The 22,309-nt window shown below is 39.2% G+C and overlaps 1 protein-coding gene and 1 pseudogene across 2 annotated transcripts in view; one reads left to right on the plus strand and one right to left on the minus strand.

The window, feature by feature from the left end:
• IQCB1 (IQ motif containing B1) overlaps positions 1-11,226 on the plus strand; it is a 73,725-nt gene extending 62,499 nt beyond the window's left edge. For both annotated transcript variants that reach the window (XR_012431657.1, XM_005548013.4), the window contains 2 exons: positions 8,540-8,696; positions 10,655-11,226. Coding sequence is in view for 1 of the 2 variants with exons in the window: in XM_005548013.4 (XP_005548070.3) it covers positions 8,540-8,696; positions 10,655-10,884 (387 nt within the window). In the remaining variant the exon portion in view is untranslated. The remainder of the gene's footprint in view (positions 1-8,539; positions 8,697-10,654) is intronic.
• A 3,617-nt stretch (positions 11,227-14,843) lies between these two features.
• On the minus strand, positions 14,844-15,974 carry LOC102119807 (small ribosomal subunit protein uS5 pseudogene; annotated as a pseudogene).
• Between the last annotated feature and the right edge of the window lie 6,335 nt (positions 15,975-22,309).

Here is a 22,309-nt window from a genome sequence, read left to right on the forward strand (position 1 = left end):
TCTGTCTCTCTCAAAATATCTTATTGTACTCTACTGCAGGTAACTGAAACCACAGAAAGTGAAACCTTGGATAACTGGGGGATTGCTATACTATTGAAAGGTTCTTATACTATATATGAAGTGATATGTTATCATCTGAAGGTAGATTTATAAGTTAACCATGTATGGTATGAACCTTAAAGCAACCACTAAAATTTAAAAAACGAAGAGTTATAGCTAACAACTGATAATAAAATAGCTAATAAGTCTACAAAAGAGATGAAATTGAATCATAAAATATACTTGATCAAAAAAGGCAGAAAAAGAGGAAAAATAAAGTGATGGGACAAAAAGAAAGCAAAATGATAGACTCAAATGTGATTGTATCAGTAATTACAATAGCTAAAAATGGTCTGAACACCCCAATTAAAAAGCAGAGTAGCAGACTGAATAAAAAAGCCTGATTATATGTTGATTACAAGAAGCATACTTTAAATATGAAAAAAGGTGGAACAAGTATAATGATAAAGGAATCAATTAAGAGGACATAAGAATTTTAAATGTTTATATACCTAATAACAGTGCTCCAAAATACATGTAGCCAACATGAATGAACCTTGATGACATGCTAACTGAAATAAGCCAGATACAAAGGACAAATATTATCTGATTCCACTTATCTAAGATACCTAGAGAAGGCAAATTGATAGAAATAGAAAATTTAATTGCGGTTTTCAGGAGTAGAAGTTGGGGAGTAGGATGAGAAGATAGTATTTAAAGAGTATGGAATTTCAATTTGGGCAAATATAAAAGTTCTGGAGATGGACAGTGGCAGTGGTCATGTAACAATATGAATGTACTTTAATACCACTGAACTGTACGATTAAAAATGTTTAAAATGATAAATCTTATGTATATTTTACCACAATAAAAAAATACATGAAGCAAACACTGATAGAACTGTGATGAGGAATAAAGCCACAATTCTTTCAATAACCCTCTCAACAACAACTTATAGAACAAGCACACAGAAAAGCAGCAAGGATATGGTAGATATGAACAACACTATTAAACAACTTGATCTAATTGACATTTTTGGAAAACTTCACCAAATAACATTCTTCTTAATGAACATTGCACATAGAACATTTACCAAGATGGACTATGTTCTGTACCATCAAATAAATCTCAATAAACTAAAAAATATATATATACAAAGTATATTCTCTGCCCACAATAGAATTAAGTTAGAAGTCAATAACAGAAATATCTCTGGTTATATTACCAACTATATGGAAACTAAACAACACACTTCTAAATAACCAAAGGCTCAAAGAAGAAATCAGAAGGGAAATTATAAAGTATTTCAAACTGAATGAAAACTCCATCTTTCACAACTTGTAGATTCCCCAAAAGCAGTATTTAGAAGGAAATTTTTATCACTAAACACCTGTATTTTAAAAAGAAGATAGGTCTCAAATCAAAGGCCTCAAAGAGCTGGGCACAGTAGCCTGTGACAACTACTTGGGAGGCTGAGGCGGGAGGATTTCCTGAGCCCAGGAGTTTAAGGCTATAGTGGTCCATGACTGTGCCTGTGAATAGCCACTGTACTCCAGCCTGGGCAACATAGCAAGACTATGTCTCTTTAAAAAAAAACAAACAGAAACAGACAGCCCCTTCTTTCTCACTAAAAAACAAAAACAAGAAAACCCTCAGCTTATAACTTAAGAAACTAGAAACGGAGAAAATTAAACTCCAAGTAAGCAGAAGAAAGGAAATAAAGATCAAAGGGAAATCAATAAACTAGGAAACAAAAGCAATAGAGAAAAATAAATGAAACTAAAAGCTGATTGTTTGAGAAGATCGATAAAATTTATAAAACTGCAGCCAGACTGATCAGGAAAAAGAAGACATAAATTACCAACATCAGGAGGTAAGAGAAGTGACATCAATATAGACTATACAGATATTGAAGAATAAGAGAATATTAGTACCTTTATACCAATACAACAATTTTTATGAAATAGACAAATCCTCAAAAGACAAATTACCACAGTTCACCTGAGAATTAGATAAAATGAATAATCTCATAAATCTATATGTCTACTAAATTGTAGCTGAAAACCTCTCCACAAGAAAACTTGCATGGCTGGATTGCTTCACTGATTCATTTAAGAAGGAAATAATGCCAATTCCATAAAAAATTGAAGAAGAGGAAAAACTTTCCAACTCATTTTATAAGACCAGCAATACCCTGACACCATAACCAGAGACCTTACAAGCAAAGAATTTCAGAACAATATTCCTCATGAACATTTATCTCAAAATTCTAAACATTAAAACTTTTAACAACATGGATAAATCTCAAAATAGTTATTCATTTAGCAAATTGAATCTAACAATATGTTGAAAGGCTAGTATATCATGAACAAGTTAAGTTTATCTCAGGTATAATTTACCATATTAACAGACTCAGACTAAGAAAAATCATATTATTATATCAATAAATGCAGAAAAAGAGCTTGACAAAATACAACATCTAGTCCTGACACCCCACACACCCCAAGAACGAAATCTCAACAAACTGGGAATTTGGAGAAAATTTTCTCCACTTGATGAAAGATATCTATGAAATACCTACAACTGACATCATGTTCAATGACAAAAGACTGAATGTTTCTCTTCTAAGATTAGGAACAAGGCAGAATGTCGTTCGGCACAATCATAATCCCATCAGGTTTTCTTGTGGAAATTGACACACTGATTCTAAAATTCATATAGAAATACAAAGGACCTAGAATAGAATAGCTAAGTAACTGCAAAAAAGAACAGAGTTGGAGGGCTAACGTTACCTGATTGCAATTATAAAGCTATAGAATCAAAACAGTGATATTGATACAAAGATACAAAAACAAATCAGTAGAACATACTTGAATCCAGAAATAAATCCACATGTATAGCCAACTAATTATAGACAGAGATGCACAGTTAATACAGTAGAAAAACTGGAGCAATTGGCTATCCATATATAAAAAAAATTGAACTTGAAGCCATACATCACTTCATATACAAAATTTAACTCAAAGTAGATCATAGGCCTAAATGCAAAACCTAAAACTATAAAACTTCTAAAAGGAAACAATGGAGAAATATTGTGACCTTTTTTTAATTATTATTTTTATTTTTATTATACTTTAAGTTTTAGGGTACATGTGCACAACATGCAAGTTTGTTACATATGTATACTTGTGCCATGTTGGTGTGCTGCACCCATCAACTCATCAGCACCCATCAACTCGTCATTTACATCAGGTATAACTCCCAATGCCATCCCTCCCCCTGCCCCCTCCCCATAATAGGCCCCAGTGTGTGATGTTCCCCTTCCCGTGTCCAAGTGATCTCATTGTTCAATTCCCACCTATGAGTGAGAACATGCGATGTTTGGTTTTCTGTTCTTGTGATAGTTTGCTGAGAATGATGGTCTCCAGCTGCATCCATGTCCCTACAAAGGACACAAACTCATCCTTTTTTATGACTGCATAGTATTCCATGGTGTATATGTACCACATTTTCTTAATCCAGTCTGTCACTTATGGACATTTGGGTTGATTCCAAGTCTTTGCTATTGTGAATAGTGCCGCAATAAACATACGTGTGCATGTGCCTTTATAGCAGTATGATTTATAATCCTTTGGGTATATGCCCAGTAATGGGATGGCTGGGTCATATGGTATTTCTAGTTCTAGATCCTTGAGGAATCACCATACTGTTTTCCACAATGGTTGAACTAGTTTACAATCCCACCAACAGTGTAAAAGTGTTCGTATTTCTCCACATCCTCTCCAGCACCTGTTGTTTCCTGACTTTTTAATGATTGCCATTCTAACTGGTGTGAGATGGTATCTCATTGTGGTTTTGATTTGCATTTCTCTGATGGCCAGTGATGACGAGCATTTTTTCATGTGTCTGTTGGCTGTATGAAGGTCTTCTTTTAAGAAATGTCTGTTCATATCCCTTGCCTACTTTTTGATGAGGTTGGTTGTTTTCTTCTTGCAAATTTGTTTGAGTTCTTTGTAGGTTCTGAATATTAGCCCTTTATCAGATGACTAGATTGCAAAAATTTTCTCCCATTCTGTAGGTTGCCTGTTTACTCTGATGGTAGTTTCTTTTGCTGTACAGAAGCTCTTTAGTTTAATTAGATCCCATTTGTCAATTTTGGCTTTTGTTGCCATTGCTTTTGGTGTTTTAAACATGAAGTCCTTGCCCATGCCTATGTCCTGAATGGTATTATCTAGGTTTTCTTCTAGGGTTTTTATGGTGTTAGGTCTAACATTTAAGTCTCTAATCCATCTTGAATTAATTTTCGTATAAGGAGTAAGGAAAGGATCCAGTTTCAGCTTTCTACTTATGACTAGCCAATTTTCCCAGCACCATTTATTAAATAGGGAATCCTTTCCCCATTTATTGTTTTTGTCAGGTTTGTCAAAGATCAGATGGCTGTAGATGTGTGGTATTATTTCTGAGGACTCTGTTCTGTTCCATTGGTCTATATCTCTGTTTTGGTACCAGTACCATGCTGTTTTGGTTACTGTAGCCTTGTAGTATAGTTTGAAGTCAGGTAGCGTGATGTCTCCAGCTTTGTTCTTTTAACTTAGGATTGTCTTGGCAATGCCAGCTCTTGTTTGGTTCCATATGAACTTTAAAGCAGTTTTTTCCAATTCTGTGAAGAAACTCATTGGTAGCTTGATGGGGATGGCATTGAATCTGTAAATTACCTGGGGCAGTATGGCCATTTTCACAATATTGATTCTTCCTATCCACGAGCATGGTATGTTCTTCCATTTGTTTGTGTCCTCTTTCATTTCACCGAGCAGTGGTTTGTAGTTCTCCTTGAAGAGGTCCTTTACATCCCTTGTAAGTTGGATTCCTAGATATTTTATTCTCTTTGAAGCGATTGTGAATGGAAGTTCATTCATGATTTGGCTCTCTGTTTGTCTGTTACTGGTGTATAAGAATGCTTGTGATTTTTGCACGTTAATTTTGTATCCTGAGACTTTGCTGAAGTTGCTTATCAGCTTAAGGAGATTTTGGGCTGAGACAATGGGGTTTTCGAAATATACAATCATGTCATCTGCAAGCAGGGACAATTTGACTTCTTCTTTTCCTAACTGAATACCCTTGATTTCTTTCTCTTCCCTGATTGCCCTAGCCAGAACTTCCAACACTATGTTGAATAGGGGTAGTGGGAGAGGGCATCCCTGTCTTGTGCCAGTTTTCAAAGGGAATGCTTCCAGTTTTTGCCCGTTCAGTATATTGGCTGTGGGTTTGTCATAAATAGCTCTTATTATTTTGAGATACGTTCCATCAATACCGAATTTATTGAGAGTTTTTAGCATGAAGGGCTGTTGAATTTTGTCAAAGGCCTTTTCTGCATCTATTGAGATAATCATGTACTTGTTGTCTTTGGTTCTGTTTATATGCTGGATTACGTTTATTGATTTGCATATGTTGAACCAGCCTTGCATCCCAGGGATGGAGCCCACTTGATCATGGTGGATAAGCTTTTTGATGTGCTGCTGGATTTGGTTTGCCAGTATTTTATTGAGGATTTTGCATCGATGTTCATCAGGGATATTTGTCTAAAATTCTCTTTTTTTGTTGTGTCTCTGTCAGGCTTTGGTATCAGGATGACGTTGGCCTCATAAAATGAGTTAGGGAGGATTCCCTCTTTTTCTATTGATTGGAATAGTTTCAGAAGGAATGGTACCAGCTCCTCCTTGTACCTCTGGTAGAATTCAACTGTGAATCCATCTGGTCCTGGACTTTTTTTGGTTGGTAGGCTATTAATTATTGCCTCAATTTCAGAGCCTGCTGTTGGTCTATTCAGGGATTCAACTTCTTCCTGGTTTAGTCTTGGGAGAGTGTAAGTGTCCAGGAAATTATCCATTTCTTCTCGATTTTCTAGTTTATTTGCATAGAGGTGTTTATAGTATTCTCTGATGGTAGTTTGTATTTCTGTGGGGTCGGTGGTGATATCCCCTTTATCATTTTTTATTGTGTCTATTTGATTCTTTTCTCTTTCCTTCTTTATTAGTCTTGCTAGCGGTCTGTCAATTTTGTTGATCTTTTCAAAAAACCAACTCCTGGATTCACTGATTTTTTTTGGAGGGTTTTTTATGTCTCTCCTTCAGTTCTGCTCTGATCTCAGTTATTTCTTGCCTTCTGCTAGCTTTTGAATGTGTTTGCTCTTGCTTCTCTAGTTCTGTTAAGTTTGATGTTAGAGTGTCAATTTTAGATCTTTCCAACTTTCTCTTGTGGGCATTTAGTGCTATAAATTTCCCTCCACACACTGCTTTAAATGTGTCCCAGAGATTCTGGTATGTTGTGTCTTTGTTCTCATTGGTTTCAAAGAATATTTTTATTTCTGCCTTCATTTCATTATGTGCCCAGTAGTCATTCAGGAGCAGTTTCCAGTTTCCATGTAGTCGAGCGGTTTTGATTGAGTTTCTTAGTCCTGAGTTCTAGTTTTATTGCACTGTGGTCTGAGAGACAGTTTGTTATAATTTCTGTTGTTGTACATTTGCTGAGGAGTGAATAAAGCTGTATTTTTAATAAAGTTCTTTTAACCTAAGTGCTGAAAAAAATTTTAGGGGTCCTGAGCTTTTAAAAATAATCAGCCTGGCCACCTATAAAACATGGCCAATGAATCTCTTCTTTTTAGTTATTATTATACTTTAAGTTCTGGGATACATGTGCGAAACGTGCAGGTTTGTTACATGGTATAACGTGCCATGGGTGGTTTGGGACCCATCAACCTGTCATCTACATTAGGTTTTTCTCCTAATGCTATCCCTCCCCTAGCTCCCCATCCCCCGATAGGCCCCACTGTGTGATGTTCCCCTCCCTGCGTCCACGTGTTCTCATTTTTCAACTTCCACTTATGAGTGAGAACATGCAGTATTTGGTTTTCTGTTCTTGTGCTAGTTTGCTGAGAATGATGGTTTCCAGCTTCCAGGACATAAACCATGTCCCTGCAAAGGACATGAACTCATCCTTTTTTAGGGCTGCATAGTATTCCATGGTGTATATGGCCAACGAATCTCTTAAGTGCTTATCAAGCATATTAGCAACTCCTCCCTTAGCCAAGCACCAGAACCTAATTGGAGAGAGGGGCAGAACCACAACTGAAAGTTTTTAAAGCAGAGATAGAATGAGGACAGACAGAAGCATGCCTTCTCTCCAATAAATAATCAGTTCCTAAGCTCTGTAGAGAGGACATATTGCTTTTAACAGTTTTAATCATTTACAAATTTAATCGCCTTTATAAAAATTATATACCCAAGCCCCACACACCCCAAGAAATTCTGATACAGTAAGTTTTGTGTGGCTTCATGTACCTATATTTTTTAAATTTATTTACTTTCAGAGTGGTAAAATAGATAAAATGTAAAAAGTACCATTTTAACTATGTTTAAATGTAGTGTACTAGCATTGAGTACGTTCATATTGTTTGTGCAACCATCACCACCATCCATCTTGAGAACTTTTTTCATTTTGCAGAACTGAAACTCTGCATCCATTAAACACTAACTCACCATTCCCCCACTACCCAGCTCCTGGCAACCACCATTCTACTTTCTGTCTCTATGAATTTGCCTACTCTAAGTACCCCATTAGTGGAATCATACTTCGTTGTTTCACTTGGTATAATGTCTTCAAGGTTCATGTTTTAGCATGTGTCAGAATTTTCTACTTTTTAAAGGCTGAATAATATTCCATTATGTATACTACATTTTGTTTATCCAAGGAACACTTGGGTTCCTTCCACCCTTTGGCTATTGTGAATAATGCTACTGTGAGCATGTGTGTACAAATATCTGTTTGTGTACTTGCTTTCAATTCTTTTGGGTGAGTATCCAGAAATGTAAATGCTAGATTATATGCTAAGTCTTTTTAAAAATTTTTTGAGGAACTGCCATACTGTTTTCCATAGTGGCTGTACCATTTTACATTTCTACCAGTCACACACAGGGTTCCAGTTTCTGTACATCCTTGTCAGCATTAGTTATTTTTGTTGTAGTCGTTGTTTTTGATAGCAGCTAATAGATATGAAGTTGTATCTTATGGTTTGAACTTGCATTTTCCTAATTAGTGAGTTTGAGCATCTTTTCATGTGTTTACTGGCTGTTTCTTTATCTTTTTTCAGAAATGTCTATTCAAGTCATTTTTTTTCCACAGGATTATATTTTGTTCATTTTTTAATCAGGTTGTTTTTTTGTAGTTGTTTTTTATCTCCTCTCCCGTAATTCCACAGTGTCTGAGAAAGTAAAGTATGGTCACATACGAAAAAGAAAGACAAAAAACTTCTCCACCATTATTTTTATCTAAAACTTTTAAGAGACTATTTAATACTTGCGTAAGAATACAAGATAGACATCAATCATAAGATTCAATTGATAAAATGAGAGACAGCTAAGCATTCTAAAACCTCTGCTAAGTGGTTGGGTACTTTGATACCTATGTCCTCTTTGTGATAAGTTTTTCTGTCCTGTGTTTCCAGGGCTCTCCAATGTCAGATGTGGTCAGTAGGGAACTCCATGCCCAAGCTCAAGAACGACTGCAACACTACTTCATGGGCAGGGCCGTGGAAGAGCGAGCCCAGCAGCACAGAGAAGCTCTGATGGCACAGATCAGCACCAATGTTGAACAGCTAATGAGTATGTGCTCATTTTACTTTTGTTCTCTAAAAGGAACAACCTATGCAAGGTTTGTGACATCCAAAACCTTCAGAAGGAAACCATTAGTAAGCATCTTTAGCTCATCCCCTAACCTCAGGAAATTTTTACATAGATCAGACCAGCACATAATGTTTTCAAATGATGCAGATTTTATAACCTCCTTCTTATGTGTTTCCCCAAGCCTTGCCATCATTCATATGTGTCACCCCGAAGTTATTAATTTCAGATGCTGAGCCCTACTAGCCATCTTTTACTATGTAATCTGAAAAGCTTTTGGTCATATTTTATAAGTAGATGATGACAATAGTTACAGTGTCATTCTCTTGTAGCGCATTTTATTATTTTTTTTTATTTTTTTGAGACGGAGTCTTCCTCCGTTGCCAGGCTGGAGTGCAGTGGCGTGATCTTGGCTCACTGCAACCTCTGCCTCCCAGGTTTAAATGATTATCCTGCCTCAGCTGAGACTACAGGTGAGCACCACCATGCCCAGCTAATTTTTGTAGTTTTAGTAGACACAGAGTTTCACCATGTTGGCCAGGATGGTCTCAGTCTCTTGACCTTGTGACCTGCCTACCTCGGCCTCCCAAAGTGCTGCGATTATAGGCGTGAGCAACTGCGCCTGGCCTATAATTTTTAATGAAGTACTTTTACAAAAATTAATTCATCATAACCACTGACCCATTTAACGAGAGATCCCATCCATGAAGCCCCTGTGTTTCAGTCAGCCTCTTGGATTCCTGTAGTGTATGTGAACAGAAAGGACCAGTGTTTTCTTTAATGGCTACTATTTGGGAATTTTATATTTTGAAATTGGATAAATGGCTGAAACTGAGCCTCTCATCTATAGGACGAGGTTCTATTAAAGTTTCTGTTCTTTAAATAAACCATCTTGGCCAGGCGAGGTGGATCACGCCTCTAATCCCAGCACTTTGGGAGGCCGAAGTGGCGGATCACGAGGTCAGGAGTTTGAGACCAGCATAACCAACATGGTGAAACCCCATCTAAAAATATAAAAATTAGCTGGGCATGGTGGTGGGTGCCTGTAATCCCAGCTACTCGGGAGTCTGAGGCAGGAGAATTGCTTGAACCCGGGAGGCGGAGGTTGTAGTGAGCAGAGATCGTGCCACTGCACTCCAGCGTAGGTGACAGAGTAAGACTCCGTCTCAAAAATAATAAAATAAATAAATAAATAAACCATCTTACAAAAATCTACATCTTTTTTTATTCCTTTAAACACAGAAATGGCCGGGCGCGGTGGCTCATGCCTGTAATCCCAACATTTTGGGAGGCCGAGGTAGGCAGATCATCTGAGGTTAGGAGTTCGAGACCAGCCTGACCGACATGGTGAAACCCCCATCTCTACTAAAAATACAAAATTAGCCAGACATGGTGGTGCACGCCTGTAATCCCAGCTACTCGGGAGGCTGAGGTAGGAGAATTACTTGAACCCAGGAGGCGGAGGTTGCAGTGAGCTGAGATCGCACCATTGCATTCCAGCCTGGGCAACAAGAGCAAAACTCCATCTCAAAAAAAACAGAAATGGGCCAAATATGTTGACTCATGGCTGTAATCCCAACACTTGAAGCTGAGGCAGAAGGATTGCTTGAGTCCAGAAGTTTGAGACCAGCCTGGGCAGCATAGTGAGATCTCTACAAAAAAGAGAAAAAATATTAGCTGGGTGTGGTGGCATAGTCCCAGGTACTTAGGAAGCTGAGGTGGGAGAATCACTTGAGCCCAGGAGGTTGAGGCTGCAGTGAACCGTGATCATGCTACTGCACTCCAGCTTAGGCAATAGAGCGAGACCCTGTCTCAAAAGTAATACATTCAGAGTTGGAATGCTGTTTCTGCCTGCAGGGTTACAGCTCTGTAGCTTCCAAGTTCCTACCTGTCTGGCATAGGACTCTTGTTCTCATCTATTTATTTTCTGTCCACTACAGAGGCACCAAGTCTAAAGGAGGCAGAAGGCAAAGAACCTGAGCTCTTCCTAAGTAGATCCAGGCCTGTGGCAGCCAAGGCCAAGCAGGCCCATCTCACAACCCTGAAGCACATACAAGCACCCTGGTGGAAGAAGCTTGGGGAAGAATCTGGAGATGAGATTGATGTTCCAAAGGATGAGCTTAGTGTAGAATTAGAAACTTTATTCATTGGTGGAACCAAACCACCTTAGTGAGTTACCCTAAGAATTGACACAAATCTCATATTTTAGGAGATTATATTGGTTCTACCTCTGGCATGCTAGTAGACTAGGGCCATCCTAACTTATTATTTTCCAGAGGTGACAAGACCTGCAGTAAGCAAAGAGTTATCTTCTACCTCTCTCTCAATTTTCTTTTTCTTTTCTCTGTATCCTCATCCTTGGCCACACACAGATTTGTGTGGCTTTTATTGTAGAACTAAACTTAGCATAGTGTTCTGTTGTTTACATGAAGTGTGTTTTTCTTTGGTTTCTGCTGTTTTCCAACTAAAGATTTTTTTCTAAATAAAGATTTTCAACAATTGATTTGAAAAATTTGTCAGGATTATTTCAACTTTCCACATTTGTTATCTGGAATTCCTATTTCCTATTAACATAGGAGGTGTGTGCAGAGTTTATTAATGTGAGGAAAAGAAATACTCAATTGAAGAACATTTCCCTATTTTCTATAAAGCAGTGGTTGAACTCATTTTCTATTTTGTTATTTCTAAAAGGAACTACCTACCAAAAAAATGCATTCTTTCTATTAAACTATGAGAACTATATAATGTACAGTTTCCCTTTTTGTCTTTTCTCCTAGGAATCTCAGAGTTAAATATAATGTTTAATTTTTGTAATAATCCTAGGTACCTTTATGATTATTTGGTTCCAACCTAATACTTTTCAATTTCCATGTTTGCTTTAAATATGTTTTAATACCATAAAACTGAAGCCACTTCAGTTTGTGTTTGTAACAATATGGAATTTAAGTTAAAATCAGTTAACAAATCATAACTCCATATCATAAAGAATCTGGAAGATGCTTTTTGTAAAATGAGTGAAAATACCCGTATTTCTGGATATAAGATCAAATTGTATAATGTTGTACAATCTCTAATGTTAACTTTAGTAAAATTCTAGTCAAAATTCCTATTTTTGTACTTATAATTGGAAAAGAAATGTAGAAAAATTATGTAAGAGTGTTGCTCCCAATTTAGCAGAGAAAATGCCAGATAATCTAGAACAATAATTTTTCTTGAGCCCATTACATAGCTGAGGACTCAAGCCAACCATGTAAACTGGGATAGGACTCTCTTTCTGTGAAATGAAGTATTTCATCTATAGCAGAGCACAAGAGAAAAGTGGCTAGGTAAGAAGAAATCAAATAAATTTGAATTATTTTATTATCAAAACCTGCTGTTGCATCCTCTGCACCTGTCACCTAGTAGGAGTTCACAAAAGTATTTTTAACATATTTATAATGGAAAATTTTAAGAACATACAAAAGTAGAGAGAGTAGTATAACAAACTCACTTTTACCCATCATTCAGCTTCAACAATTGTCAAACCAAGACCAATCTGACTTTAATTCCTTATGTTGAACCAAATTCAAGACATCATGTCATTTTATCAGTAAATATTTCAGAGCATATCTCTAAGATATAAGAATTATTTAGAGTAAATAATCACAATAATAGGCCACAGTGTGTGATGTTCCCCTTCCCGAGTCCAAGTGATCTCATTGTTCAGTTCCCACCTATGAGTGAGAACATGTGGTGTTTGGTTTTCTGTTCTTGTGATAGTTTGCTGAAAATGATGGTCTCCAGCTGCATCCATGTCCCTACAAAGGACACAAACTCATCCTTTTTTATGGCTGCATAGTATTCCATGGTGTATATGTGCCACATTTTCTCAATCCAGTCTGTCACTGATGGACATTTGGTTTGATTCCAAGTCTTTGCTATTGTGAATATTGCAGCAATAAGCATACGTGTGCATGTGTCTTTATAGCAGCACGATTTATAATCCTTTGGGTATATACCCAGTAATGGGATGGCTGGGTCATATGGTACATCTAGTTCTAGATCCTTGAGGAATCACCATACTGTTTTCCACAATGGTTGAACTAGTTTACAATCCCACCAACAGTGTAAAAGTGTTCGTATTTCTCCACATCCTCTCTAGCACCTGTTGTTTCCTGACTTTTTAATGATTGCCATTCTAACTGGTGTGAGATGGTATCTCATTGGGCAAGGAACTTCACATATAATACTGTGATCCCCTGCATCTCTCTAGATTGTTTTAAGAAACTTTACCATTTCATATGTCCTCCTTCCACTGATGAAGAAATCGGGCATTGAGACACAGGGATTTTGCTCCAGTTACTACAGCCAAATTAATGCTTGAGTGGAAAGACACTGAGTAAAGTGCTCAGACGCGACCTAAGACAACATTCTAGGAGTCAGGGTGCTGACAATGGCAAACTCAGATTTTCCTTCTTTTTCTGACACATTCTTCAGCCAAAGCAACATGCTCAGAAAGTTTCTTTCTTTTCTTTTTCTCTTGTCTTGTGCTCTCTCTGCTAACTCTTTTCCCAGAAGTCCTTTTCTGCACCAAGGTTTGACAATCACTAGCCAAACAAAGCCTGCTTCTCCTTCTTTTCCTTCTCCCCAGTACCCCAAAGTTTTCATGGCAATGGCAAATTAGGGATTGCCTGTTGAAACCAAGAGAAAGATAGATGGGTTTTGTTTTTGTCTGAGGAGAGACTCCAGTTATGGAGATAACCAGAAACAGGGAAGAAGAAACAACAGGTGGCAGACAGGTAAGGGGTGTTCTCTAACTATGAAGGCAAAGGGCACAGGATACTCAAGGCATCTGTGTGAGAGACTGCAAGTGTACAAAGAGATTGTGTGCATACGTGATAAGACTGGGCTATCATTTTTCTTCCTCTTGCTTTGTCTCATTCACTGTCCGTATTGCTGCTGGACAAAAATTACAGAACTAGGCCCCTAGGAATTTATGTTCGGATCCTTATGCCTTCTTCCTCAAGCAGAGAGGCTACTATCTATAAAGACTGCTATCCCATTTACCAGTCTCTCTCCCTTGCTCTCTCTCTTTGGATCTTAACCCTGAGGATCTGGAGATGGGTCTGAGCTCATTGTCCTGGTCTCTCTTGCATCTCCTTGCCTAAGCACTAAGATTGTACTGGCTGGCTGGTTCCATTCTTTTTCATTTTAGTTTGCTGTCATTGGTGGTTTGATAATAGTGAGATGAACACCAGAGCCTAGGGCTAGTGGGTGGTAGGCTTCAGCCTTCTTTCTGACACCAGAAATTTGCAGCTTATAAGGACACTAATATCTCTCTGCACTCATTTCTAAACTGCAGACAGATAGTTGGTTACCCAACCTTTAAAACATCTAATGTGGAGATTGTTGCCTCTTTTAATTTTAGGGAAAGGATAGTCCTCAATCAATTTTGATTTCAAGAAGATAGTTCTTAAATATATAATGGAACTTAGTGGCAAAGTCCACTCTCTAGTTTAGTCCTTTGAGTAGACAGGGAAACTAACTGGACAGCAACTTTACCTCCTCTGGAATCATTTTATAATTATGCATTTCAACTTTAGATAGTATCTATTGACTTTCTGCTATAGATAAGGAAATTAGCCTGCTCATGGCTTCTAACCTTCTTTCTCCCACCTTTAGATTTTTTTTTTTTTTTAGTTCTAATAACATTTATATTCTGTTCTATTACCTTAACTTCCATAATTATTCAGTCTCCATTTTACATTGAAATCGATTCGGTCCTCACTATCAGTCTTTTACCATTTCTTCTCAATTTCTAAATATTTTTATTCACTTCTTGGTTATCTGGATTTTGTGGCCAAAATTCTGTCAAGGAAGATTTATGAGTATTGTATTTCTTGAGTGTTCATATATTTAAGAATGGCTGTCTTTGAGCTTTACAGTTAAAAGGACAACTCGACTGGACATAGCATTTTAGGATCACACTTTAGGGTCATTATTTTCCTCAGAATGGTGTAGACATCACACCACTATTTTCTGCCACTGAAAGATGCTATGGAGAAATCTGCGTGTAACCCAGGGTAGTTTAATTTCTCTCTCTCTCTCTCTCTCTCTCTCTCTCCCCTTCCCTCCTGCCCATCCCCTCTTTCCTATTCTTTCAGATTAAGGGATAGCATGCATAAAGTGCACTTATATGTAAAAATGACTCCTTCAAACTTAGCATCTTTTGGTTAAAAATTCATTATCAAATCTCTTTGAAGACTGGTAAATGCCTCATTATTTTCTTTAGGCTAAACAGTGTGCCAGCTTTTCTTTTTCTTTCTTTGTGAATGCCGTTTTCATCTTTCTTGGCTGCTGTCTGTAGATTCTCCAATATTTCTTTTTTTTTTTTTCAGGCTTAATTTACTTTATTTTTCTTGTATAAAAACCCTATGTTGTAGCCACAGGTGGAGCCTGGGTCCGCTGCACGGAGACTCTGCTGTGGGTCTTGACGAGGTGTTCAGTGAATTCCTGATAGGGAGACTTGGTAAATACAGTCTTCTTCCAGAGGTCAGGGGTCAGGTAGCTGTAGATCTTAAAGATGGCATCAAAGGTGGCCTTGGCGAAGTTGCCCAGGGTAGTAGTGCAGCTCCGGGCTGAGGTGTAGCAGTCATCGATACCAGCCATCATGAGCAGCTTCCCGGGCACAGGCGCTGAGACGACGCCAGTGCCCCTGGGTGCAGGGATGAGGCGCACCAGCACAGAGCCGCAGCGGCCTGTCACCTTGCAAGGGACGGTGTGGGGCTTGCCGATCTTGTTCCCCCAGTAGCCTCTGCACGGGGACAATGGAGAGCTTGGCCAGGATGATGGCCCCACGGATGGCGGTGGCCACCTCCTTGGAGCACTTAACACCCAGACCGACGTGGCCATTGTGGTCCCCGATAGCAACAAAAGCCTTGAACCTGGTGCGCTGGCCAGCACGGGTCTGCTTCTGCAGCGGTATAATCTTCAAAACTTTGTCCTTGAGAGAGGCCCCCAGGAAAAAGTCAATGATCTCAGATTCCTTAATGGGCAGGGAGAAGAAAGAGATATTCTCAAGGGACTTGATCTTCATGTCCTTGACCAAGGGGCTCAGCTTGGTGACAGGCATCCACTGCTTATCCTCGGCCTTGCCTCCGTGAGCTCTGCAACCCAGGCCCCGGATGCCACTGCCAAAACCTCCACAGAAGCCACCGCTGTTCCCCATCCCAGGGCCACCAGGGCCTCTGGGCTCCCCCCCGAACCAGCGTCATTCGCCATTTGGTGTTTTCTTGGAGAAGAAGTCCAATAGTTCTTAATTTCAGTATAATTCCTCAAATATTTTTGAGCACTTATCATGTCCCAGTGACTGTGCCAGGTGCTGGGAACTCAAAGAAAGTAATGAAGGACTCTCAGGAAGCTCTTTGTCTAGAGGGAGAGAGAATGAGAGATAAGAGGGGATGATAATCACACAGCCTTGTTATTGGCATTAAAAACCAGTACCAAGGCTGGTTTGGAACAGAACAGAGAACCCAGAAGTAAATAGAACAATGGAACAGAACAGAGAATCCAGAAATAAATCCACACATTTACAACTGAACTCATTTTTTCTCAACTTTTATTTTAGATATTGGGGGTACATGTACAGGTTTTTTAGAAGGGTATATTGCACTCAGGTAATAAGCAATACCCAACAGGTAGATTTTTGACCCATGCCCTTCTTCCTCCCCTCTCTAGGAGTCTGCAGTGTCTACTGTTCCCATGTTTATGTCTATGGGTATTCAATGTGTAGCTCTGTTAAAAGAAAAACTTCAGCCAAATTATACTTAAATTAGTTTAATTGAGCAATGAACGATTCCTGAATCGGGCAGCCTCCTGAGCCAAAGTAGGCTCTGAGACTCAGGTGCAGCCCCATGGTAGAAGAAGATTTATTGACAGAAAAAGGAAAGTGATAACAGAAAATGGAAGAGAGGTACAGAAGCAACTAGATTGGTTACAGTTCGGCGTTTGCCTTATTTGAACACAGTTTGGACAGTTGACTACATTTGATTGGCCAAAACTCAGTGATTGGTACAAGTGTAGACTACCATCTGTTTACACCTCCACTTGTTATAGTTCACAATATACAGAGAAATCTTTAGGCTGAACTTAAAATATGTAAGGAGGCAGCTTTTGGCTAAACTTGATTTAATAGCTCCCACTTACAAGAACATGTGATATTTTGTATTCTGTTCGTACGTTAATTCGCTTAGGATTATGGCCTCCAGCTTCATCCATGTTGCTGCAAAGGATATGATTTCATTCTTTTATGAACGCACGTTTACCGCATTTTTGACAAAGGTGCCAAGAACATACATTGGGAAAAGAACAAACTCTTCAATAAATGGTACTGGGAAAACTGGATATTCATGTGCAGCATGAAACTAGGACCCTATCTTTTGCCACATACAAAAATCTAATCAAAAATCAAAATGGATTAAAGACTTCTTTTTTTTTTTTTTTTTTTTTTTTTTTTTTTTTTTTTTGAGACAGTCTCACTCTGTTGCCCAGGCTGGAGTGCAGTTGGTGTGATTTTGGCTCATTGCAACCTCCACCTCCAGGGTTCAAGCTATTTTCCTGCCTCAGCCTCCTGAGTAACTGGGATTACAGGTGCCTGCCACCAAGCCCGATTAATTTTTGTATTTTTGGTAGAGATGGGGTTTCACCATGTTGGCCAGGCTAGTCTCAAACTCCTGACTTCAAGTGATCCGCCCACCTCAGCCTCCCAAAGAACTGGGATTACAGGCGTTAGCAACCGCACCTGGCTTAAAGACTCAATTCTAAGACATGAAACTACCAGAAGAAAACATTGGGGAAGCACTCCAGGACATTGGTCTGGGCAAAAATTTCATGAGTATAACCTCAAAAGTACAGGTAACCAAAGCAAAAATAGTTTTACCTTTTTTTTTTTTGGAGGGGGGAGCGGGACAGAGTTTCACTCTTGTTGCTCAGGCTGGAGTGCAATGGCGTTATCTTGGCTCACCACAACCTCCGCCTCCCGGGTTTCAGCAATTCTCCTGCCTCAGCTTCTTGAGTAGCTGGGATTACAGGCATGTGCCACCACACCTGGCTAATTTTTTGTATTTTTAGTAGAGATGGGGTTTCTCCATTTTGGTCAGACTGGTCTCGAACTCCCGACCTCAGGTGATCCACTCTTCTCAGCCTCCCAATGTGCTGGAATTACAGGTGTGAGCCACCGCGCCCAGTCAGTTTTACTTTTTTTACCCAAGATGATGGATTACAGACTTTCAGTATGCCTCAGCCATTTGGAAATAGTAAAATAGTGCATAAAGAGAAACTCAGTGCCAGGTGCAGTGGCTCACGCCTGTAATCCCAGCACCTTGGGAGGCTGAGGCGGGCAGATCACTTGAGGTCAGGAGTTTGAGACCAGCCTGGCCAACATGGTGAAACCCCGTCTCCATTAAAAACACAAAAATTAGCCAGGTGTGGTAGCGCATGCCTGTAGTCCCAGCTACTGGGGAGGCTGAGGCAGGAGAATTGCCTGAACCTGGGAGGCGAAGGTTGCAATGAGCAGAGATCGTGCCACTGCAGTCCAGCCTGGGCAACAGAGCAAGACTCCATCTCAGAAGAAAAATAATAATAGTAGTAATAATAATAATAAACTCTGGGAAGAAAATGGAAATTCATCAGAATAGTGAAGGACACCCCAGACCCTGAGGAGGAGAAGATTAAGCAGCCCCCATGATGGCATTCAGCTGATAAAGTGAGTGAAGCCCAGTACATGCGCGAGGCAGCCAATCCCAATCTCCCTCTATTTCTTACCTTTCTGCTAGTGATCTGTGCAACCCAGGTCAAGAGAGAGCACCCTGTTTCCTCCAAGCTCAAGGGTGAGCTTGGAGAGAGGCTGAGAGATAGAGAGAGGGAAAGACACTGGAAAAAGCTGCAGACATTTTCCCAGACCTAGGACTGAAAGGAAGACGCCATTTTTAATCTGGGCTCATACAAAGTCCTTGGCGACCTGGCAACAGCAGCCACTGCAGACATTTTAGTCTCAGGCTAGAGAGATTGCTCTGGAGTAGGGGAAAGACCCCCACAATTAGAGCTGTGCTTGCTCTGGAGTAGGGGAAGAAACCCCACAGCCAGAATTGAGCAGTGAGCGTGGGAGCACCCCAGCAGTAAGTACTGAAATTATGTTCTCTTCCATTGCAGGACTGGAGTGGGAGGAGAATTGCTGAAGCGAAGGTTTCTCCTGGGTAGGATGACTTGCAGCCAGGGATAGATTTGTGACCTGGAACCAGTATATGTGTGTCATTACTGAGTGCCTTAGTATGCTCCCTTGGTCAGTTTGGGAGAAAGTGCCCCACGTATTCCAAGGGGAGAGAGGGAGGTGGACCCCTACTCGCCTGGACATCCAACTCTTTGGATGGACCACCCTTCAGGGAGGGGAAAATGCAGCCCACCAAAGCCTCCCTTGGATTAAAGGAAATGAAAGTGCGGTGTCAGCCACCGAAGGGGGCAACAGCAAAGCTCTTGGAGACTTGGAGAAGGGTTATCTCTTGCACCCTGCCCCCATCACCAGTGCACTGCTACAGATGTGGCAGCAACTCTTTCTATTGCGGCCCGGGGAGCATGGGCTGAAAGAGGTACTTCTCAGGCTTCTCCAGGGGCTCTACTCCCATCAAAGACCAGTTACACTGGGGAAGGACGTTTTTCACCCTTTTCTGTTTCCTCTGTCCCACCAAGGGTGAGCATGCAGAGTAAGAACCTCTTGGTGGCTTTTACTCTCAAGCACTATCTATTGGTCTGCAGCTTGAATTATACCACCAAACAAAAATACATTGCTACATCAAGCGACATTTGAGAAAGTCACTGTACAAATCTGTCTGCAACCAAGGAAACTATACAGAGCCCTGACCCTCTGAAAGCATCCAGAAATGAAGCCTGTCATATACAACATATACCACAGTCATACCTTCAAAGGAAAAAAAGAATAAAAAATTAAAAAGCCTCACCTCATCAAAAAGCTTCAGCTTCACTCACTTTATCAGCTGAAGCCATCATAGGGGCTGCTTAACCACTTTCTCCTCAGGGCCTAGGGTGTCCTTCACTTTACTGATGAATTCCCATTTTTCTCCCAGAGTTTATCTTTATGCACTATTTTGCTATTTCCAAGTGGCTGAGGCACCCTAAAAGCCTCTAATCCACCATCTTGGGTAAAAAAAGTAAAACTATTTTTGCTTTGGCTGCCTGTGCTTTTCAGGTCTTACTCAACAAAGGAGAAATAGAATCCTTCCCAGACAAGTAATTGCTAAGTGAATTTATCACCACCCTATAAGAGATGCTTAAGGAAGTTCTAAACATGAAAATGAAAGAATGATACTCACTACCATAAGAACACACATAGGCACATAGCCCATGGATCCGGGACCCATGTATAAAGCAACTACATAAGCAAAACTACAAATCAAGTAAATAACAGCAGTATGACAAACAAAATCTCACATATTAATATTAACTCTGAATGTAAACAACTTAAATGCTCCACTTAAAAGACACAGAGTGTGAAATTGAATTTAGAAAAACGCCCGTCTTTCTGCTGCCTGATTCGTGTCACATGTATTGATACCCACAGGGTCAAAGTAAAGGGAGGGAAAAAGATCTATCACACAAATGAAAAACAAAAAGGAGCAGGGGTTACTATTCTTGTGTCAGATAAAACAGACTTTAAAACAACCGTTAAAAAAGAATAAAGAAGGGCATTACATAATGATAAAGGGTTCAATTCAACAAGATTTAGCTATCCTAAATATGTATGCACCCAACACTGAAGCACCCAGCTTTATGAAATAAGTACTTTTAGACTTCCAAAAAGACTTAGACACTCACACAATAATACTGGGGTATCCCACTGACAGAAGCAAATGAAAATAGAGACACAACACTACAAAACCTCTGAGATGTGGCAAAAGCAGTGTTAAGAGGAAAGTTTATAGTGCTAAAAACCAACATCAAGATAGAAAGATCTCAAATTAACAATCTAACATCACACCTAAAGGAACTAGAAAAACAAGAATAAACTAATCCCAAAGGTGGCAAAAGAAAGTAAATAACTAAACTCAGAGCAGAATTAATGCAATTAAGACCAAAAAAACCATAGAAAGGATCAATGAAACAAAAAGTTGGCTTTTTAAAGAATAAACAAGATTGAAAGACTGCTTTAGATTAACAAAGAAAAAAGAGAGAAGATCCAAATAAAATCAGAAATGACAAAGGTGACATTATAACCAATCCCACCGAAATGCAAAAGATCCTCTGCAACTATCATGAACACATCTATGTGCACAAGCTAGAAAATCTAAAGGGAAAGAATAAATACCTGCAAACACACAATCTCCCAAGAATAAATCAGGAAGAAATCAAAACCTTGAACATACATATAATAAGCTCCAAAGTCAAATCAGTAAGAAAAAAACCTACCAACCAAAAAAAAACCCTGAACCAGATGAATTCACAGCAAAATTCCACCAAATGTACAAAGAAGAGCTGGTATCAATCTTACTGAAAATATTCCAAAAAACTGAGGAGAAAGGATCCCTCCCCATCTCATTCTACAAACCAGTATCATGCTGATATAAAAATCTGGCAATGTCACAACAAAAAAAGAAAACTACAGGTCAATATTCTTAATGAACATAAACACAAAATTCCTCAACAAAATACTAGCAAATTGAATCCAGCAGCACAGCAGAAAGTTAATTCGCTGCAATCCAAATGGGTTTTATTCCTGGGATGCAAGATTAGTTCAGTGTATGCAAATCAATAAATGTGACCCACCGCATAAACAGAATTAAAAACGAAAACCATGTGATTATTTCAATCGATGCAGAAAATGCATCTGATAAAATCCAACATCTCTTCATGATAAACACACTCAACAAACTAAGCATAGAAGGGACACACCTCAAAATAATAAGAGCCATCTACTAAAAACCCATAACTGACATCATACTGGAGGAGCAAAAGCTGGAAGTATTTTCCCTAAGAACCAGAACAAGACAAAGATGTTTACTCTCACCACCTGTAATCGACATAGAGCTGGAAGTCCTAGCCAGAGCAATCAGGCAAGAGAAAGAAAAGGCATCCTGATAGGAAAAGAGGAAGTCAAATTATCTCTCTTTTCTAACAATATGATTCTATACCTGGAAAACCCTAAAGACTCTGCAAAAGACCCCTAGACCTGATGAACGACTTCAGTAGAGTTTCAGGACACAAAATCAACATACAAAAATCGGTAGCATTTCTACACACTGATAACGCGCAAGCTCAGAGCCAAATAAAGAACACAATCTTGTTTACAATATCTACAAAAAATAAAATAAAATTTCTAGGAATACATCTGACCAAGGAGGTGAAATATTTTTATAAGGAGAACTACAAAACACTGCTGAAAGAAATCATAGACAACACAAAGAAATGGAAAAACATTCCTTGCTCATGGACAGGAAGAATCAATTTCATTAACATTTTCATAATTCCCAGACCAACCCACAGATTCAATGCTATTTCTAACAAATTACCAAGGCCATTTTTCACAGAACTGGAAAAAAGCTATTATG

Source organism: Macaca fascicularis, chromosome 2, assembly GCF_037993035.2.
Source record: "Macaca fascicularis isolate 582-1 chromosome 2, T2T-MFA8v1.1".
In the NCBI taxonomy this organism is placed as follows: Eukaryota; Metazoa; Chordata; class Mammalia; order Primates; family Cercopithecidae; genus Macaca; species Macaca fascicularis.